Source organism: Ricinus communis, chromosome 2 (genome assembly GCF_019578655.1).
Source record: "Ricinus communis isolate WT05 ecotype wild-type chromosome 2, ASM1957865v1, whole genome shotgun sequence".
NCBI classification, from domain to species: domain Eukaryota; kingdom Viridiplantae; phylum Streptophyta; class Magnoliopsida; order Malpighiales; family Euphorbiaceae; genus Ricinus; species Ricinus communis.
Genome location: NC_063257.1, coordinates 27,090,126 through 27,095,785, shown reverse-complemented (window position 1 = coordinate 27,095,785; position 5,660 = coordinate 27,090,126). Strand labels below are relative to the sequence as shown.

General features: G+C 35.4%; 1 protein-coding gene across 1 annotated transcript; it reads left to right on the top strand.

Moving 5' to 3' along the window:
- The first annotated feature begins 530 nt into the window (after nucleotides 1–530).
- LOC125369309 (keratin, type II cytoskeletal 2 epidermal-like) lies at nucleotides 531–2,369 on the top strand. The gene is made up of 3 exons (XM_048371327.1): nucleotides 531–767; nucleotides 1,841–1,954; nucleotides 2,280–2,369. The coding sequence occupies exons 1-3, from the start codon at nucleotides 531–533 to the stop codon at nucleotides 2,367–2,369; spliced, it is 441 nt and encodes a 146-aa protein (XP_048227284.1).
- The last annotated feature ends 3,291 nt before the right edge of the window (nucleotides 2,370–5,660 follow it).

Below are 5,660 nucleotides of genomic sequence, written 5' to 3'. Positions count from 1 at the left end.
GTCCAGAACCTGCCAAAGACACATCAAATATGCTGGAATTAAATAACAGGAGCCGAGTCACAAGAACTGCATTATTATTTTCCTGACTCCGCAACACCACAACACAATTAATTAAATCCAATTTATTTTTTACCATCACAAGCAATTAATAGCCACAATAATTTTCTAATATTACAACATAATTTTTAGAGTCTAAATAAAATTATACTGAGTCGAATTTGCAATATTTCACGCGTTCGGAAAACACCGAGGGTCCGGAAGCCGGTCCTCCCAACGGTGTCGGAATTCGAATCCGAAAGCGCCTATGCGAAGCTCGAATTGCGGGGAGTCCGGAAGTACAAGAATTTTGGCTGGAAAGTGGCCGCAAGGCGGCGGATTGGGGCTGGAAAGGTGCTGCTCCAATGACACTTCCCGAGGCCGCCGACGAGGATTTTTCGGCGGGGTAGAGTTGTTTCCGGGGTTCTCGGGAGTGGGAGTCCGTTTCCGACTTCGGATCGCCGAAAAAACACCGGCAGGAGGCCAAACCGACGATGGTAGCCTCCTCACCCTTGTTGACGCTGGCTGAAAGGAAGGAAGGAGAAGAAGGCGATGCTACAACGGTGGGAGGGGAGGAGAAGGCTGGTGGCGGAGGTAGCGGCACGCAGACGGGCGGGGGAGGTGAGGCAGCCGGCAGAAGAAGGGAGAAGGGAAGAAAGAGAGGAGGGAAAGAGGATGAGGGAGGAAGGAAAAGAGGAGGGAGAGGGGGAAAAGGAAAGGGAGAAAAGAAAGTGAAATGGGAGGGGAAAGAAAAAAAGGAAGAAAAAAATAATTTTCTTTTTTCTTTATATATATATATGTCAGAAATCGCTTCTTCCAAAGGAAAATCAAAAGCTTCATCTTCCTCTTCCAGCACCAGCTCGGCAGCAATAGACCTAGATGGTGACTCAAATGAAGATGACTGTTTTGGGATTTTCAAGCCCATTAAATGACATCTCTGTAAAGCCCGTGGGTTGAAAACCAGAAATGGCAGCCCAAAAATATTTTGTAATGGGCCAAAAGGCCCAATGAAAAGAAAAAAGAAGGAAAAAGAAAAAGGAGTCATATAAAGAAAAGAGAAAAGACAAAAGAAAACACAAAAGATTCTTTCAAAGCATGGCCGCCAGCTTTCTCAAAAGACGTAAAGCATCTTACTTCATTATCACAAGACTACAAGAACAAGTGGAGCCCTCTTTATTCCACTAAGAAGAGCATCCAAAGCTTGAAGACCTCTATAAATAGAGGAGTTCATCTTAGAAGAAGCGGTGAAAATCGAAGAAGAACCTCTTGTATTCTTCAAGTGGCACAAAGAAGAAATATAATGAGAAAAGAGAGAGTATAGTGTGAGAGTGATGGTGAGAAAAACACCTTCCTCTTATATTCTTATCCTCCTCTTGTAAGTTATATTTCATTTTAAAGCTTTCATTTTTAAAGCTTTCAAAGTTTGTATATTTGTTTAAAAGTTTATGTTCAAAGTTTGTGATTATCAATAAAGTTTAGCTTCTTTCTACCATTTTAAGATTTAACAAGCATATGCTTTGTGCTTGCCTCGTCTGAGGATCCTGCACACCAGAAACTTGTTGATCTGTTTCCTTTGTTTCTCCATCTTGGTATCCTGCACACCAGAAAAACTAGCTATAAGAAGCTCAGCAATGGCTCTATCAGAGGTACCCCTTTGGGTTTTGTAAGCATTGGCTGCCATGGTCATCTGTTCTAAGAGACCAAGAATGTTGTATTCTGACATTCCATCTATATTCCATTCATAGACGGATGAGGCATTGAATCTAGATTGAGTTAGGATATTGTTCCTATTTTCTATTCCTAGATCTGGGGCAGTATTCCTAGGGGTATGCCAGAAATAAAAGAAACAGATCAACAAGTTTCTGGTGTGCAGGATACCAAGATGGAGAAACAAAGGAAACAGATCAACAAGTTTCTGGTGTGCAGGATCCTCAAACGAGGCAAGCACAGAGCATACGATTGTTAAATCTTAAAATGGTAGATAAAGAAGCTAAACTTTATTGATAATCACAAACTTTGAACATAAACCTTTAAACAAATATACAAACTTTGAAAGCTTTAAAAATGAAAGCTTTAAAATGAAATATAACTTACAAGACGAGGATAAGAATATAAGAGGAAGGTGTTTTTCTCACTATCACTCTCACACTATACTCTCTCTTTTCTCACTATATTTCTTCTTTGTGCGACTTGAAGAATACAAGAGGTTCTTCTTCGTATTTTTCAGTCTACCTTCTTTTAAGATGAACTCCTCTATTTATAAAGGTCTTCAAGCTTTGGATGCTCTTCTTAGTAGAATAAAGAGGGCTCCACTTGTTCTTGTAGTCTTGTGATAATGAAGTAAGATGCTTTACGTCTTTTGAGAAAGCTATCGGCAAAATTTCCTTCTTTGGACTTTGGACAGGCTTTGAACTTGCTGTCGACTTTTCTTCTTTTGCTTTTGATTTTCTTGGCATTTTCACTCCTGTTTTTAAAGAAACTCTCTGGTTAGAAAGTTTGGAATTGAATTTGAATCTCCTCTTATGTATTCTATTTCAAAGTCAAAAACAAAAAGAATAGCTTGCCATCTGGCAAAAATTTGTTTGGAAGCTATGTTTTGAACATCTTTTTATAAAACTTCTTTAGCATATTTGCAATCAATCCTTAAAAGAAATTTTTGGTTTAAAAGATCGCTTTGAAATTTTGAAATGCACAAAACTATAGAAAGAATTTCTTTTTTGATAGTTGAATAGTTTTTTTGTGTATCATTCCAGTGTGCAGAAGTAAACTGGACAATACATTCTTTGTTGTTTTGAACTTGCTTAAGAATCCCACCATACCCTAGATTTGATGCATCAGTTTCAACAATTTTGAATGCAGATGGATCAGCTAGGTGCAAACATGGTATTTCTGAAACTTGTTTTTTTATGCTTTGGACAATTTTTGTATGCTCATGGTCCATGCAGAGGGGTTTTTCTTTAACCTATCATGAAGGAGCTTTGCAAGACAGTTCAAATTTGGATAAAAATCCATAACATAATTTAAACTACCAAGGAATCTTTGTAATTGCGTTTTTTCCAAAATTTTGTCTAGAAACTTTGAAGTAAATGCTAGAGACCTTTCAATTGGGGTGATAGTTCCCCGGGAGATATAGTGTCCAAGAAATCTAATTTTTGTTTGAAATAAAGATATCTTGGATTTTGAAACTACTAAACCATTTTTCTTAACAACATAGAAAAATGTCTCCAAGTGTTTGAAATGTTGCTCTAGGGAATTTGAAAATATCAACACATCATCAATATAGACAATGCAAAACTCTGAATAAGGATTGAAAATGTCATTCATGATTTTTTGAAATTCAAAAGGAGCATTTTTTAATCCGAAGCGCATTACATTCCATTCGTACTGGCCAAATGGAACTGTAAAAGTAGTTTTGTATCTGTCTTTTGGATGAATCTGGATTTGCCAAAATCCTGATTTCATATCAAACTTTGAAAAAATAAAAGCAGAATGAAGCTTTTGAAGAAGATCTTTTTTTGTTTAGAATTGGGTATCTGATCCACTTTAGGGCTTTATTCAAAGGTTTGTAATTAATCACCAACCTAGGTGTTCCTCTTTCTATCTCACTATTTTTGTTGACATAGAAAGCTGCACATGACCAGGGGGATCTAGACTTGGTAATCAAACCTTTATGCTCTAAATCTTTTATTTCTATTCGATAATGGCTTTCTAGGGTTTCATTCATTTGGATGGGCCTTGCTTTGGTAGGGATTTGTTTATCAGAAAAATCTTTTTCATATGGTAAATCTACCATATGTTGTTTTCGTCTCCAAAAAGCATTAGGAAGATCAGAACAGACTTCATTTTCAATCTTCTTTTGCAAATCAGAGATTTTTCTTTGGACAAAATTATTTTGTATTTGATCTTGGATCCTTTTCAAACCCATATCTTGTTTCAAGTGGGAAAGCTGGGTTTGTTTTCCTTTGATCAAAGCATTTATCTCAAAATTATAAATTGAGTGGGCTTTAATAAGATTGAGATTTCTATTGTTGGGTTTTTCTATAAAAGGGAAAACAATCTTTGAATCTTTAGCTTTAAAAAGAATACCAGCAGTAGTTACTTTAAAAGGAGTAATCAAATTGATAAATGGAGTTCCCAAAATAACCGTTTGCTGAAGATCTTTTGTAAGAATAAAAACATTTTTTAAAGCAATATTATTATTTAGAATTACAGCTTCAGTTTTTCCCGCAATCCTAATCTTTGAACTATTGGCTGAAGTAAGCCTCTCTTTAGTTTCTTGATGATACCTTTTAGGAACCAGCTCATAATTGATACAGTTGAGGTCTGCTCCTGTATCAAATAAAGCGATGGTTTCTATTTGGAAATCACCAGGGAAAATGAGCTTTATTTGGATCAAATATTTTCTTGAGGTAATTTCCTTTAAAACATTAATGAAGTTTTCTGGAACACTTTCAGAAACTTCAAGATTTTGAAAATCATTTTCCTCTCCAGAATCAGAATCACTATTCTGTTTGAGGATCAGGCTTTGGAGCAAAACATAATCATTTTGTTATTTTTCTTTCAAATCTTTGAGCTCTGTTTTGATGGCTTTGATTTCTTTATGAAGTTCTTGGATAGTAGGAAGAGGGTCTTTTAGCTTTATCCTTTTATCCAAGATCATAGTAAGATCATAAGTGTTCTTATTAGATGAGGGGACAATGGTTTCAGTTTTTAGGATTTCTTTTAAAACTTGATTTTGGATTTGGGGATCATTAATATGCTTGACGGCTTCAAGAAGAGCTTCTTTCAAAGAAAAAGGAGTCATATAAAGAAAAGAAAAAAGACAAAAGAAAAAGCAAAAGATTCTTTCAAAGCATGGCCGACAGCTTTCTCAAAAGACGTAAAGCATCTTACTTCATTATCACAAGACTACAAGAACAAGTGGAGCCCTCTTTATTCCACTAAGAAGAGCATCCAAAGCTTGAAGACCTCTATAAATAGAGGAGTTCATCTTAGAAGAAGGCAGACTGAAAAATACGAAGAAGAACCTCTTGTATTCTTCAAGTCGCACAAAGAAGAAATATAGTGAGAAAAGAGAGAGTATAGTGTGAGAGTGATAGTGAGAAAAACACCTTCCTCTTATATTCTTATCCTCCTCTTGTAAGTTATATTTCATTTTAAAGCTTTCATTTTTAAAGCTTTCAAAGTTTGTATATTTGTTTAAAAGTTTATGTTCAAAATTTTGTGATTATCAATAAAGTTTAGCTTCTTTATCTACCATTTTAAGATTTAACAAGCGTATGCTCTGTGCTTGCCTCGTCTGAGGATCCTGCACACCAGAAACTTGTTGATCTGTTTCTTTTATTTCTCCATCTTCAGAGCCTTGTTTCTTATCGTGACAGGACTAATGATCTTTTCTATGAAAGGATAAAGAATACTATTTTCTTTGCAATAAATTTGAAACCAATCAAAAAATTTGATTTGGACTTTGTTTTGAATGCAAAATTGATAGTATCTTTCTTGAATACTGTCTTTTTCTTGTAAAAAATTCTTAAAAAACCAAAGTTTTTTAGAATGGTTTTTCTTTGAATAGAAATCTTCATGTAAAAGCTTTTTATCAATTTGAAAATCTTTTGAAATCATGT

Excerpts from the sequence above, each read along its gene's own strand:
- LOC125369309 (XM_048371327.1), top strand. The coding sequence starts at position 531 with ATGGTAGCCTCCTCACCCTTGTTGACGCTGGCTGAAAGGAAGGAAGGA. Across the intron at positions 768-1,840 it reads AAGGAAAGGGAGAAAAGAAA|ATCTGGGGCAGTATTCCTAG; the intron begins GTGAAATGGGAG and ends TTCTATTCCTAG. Across the intron at positions 1,955-2,279 it reads AACAGATCAACAAGTTTCTG|ATGAACTCCTCTATTTATAA; the intron begins GTGTGCAGGATC and ends CCTTCTTTTAAG.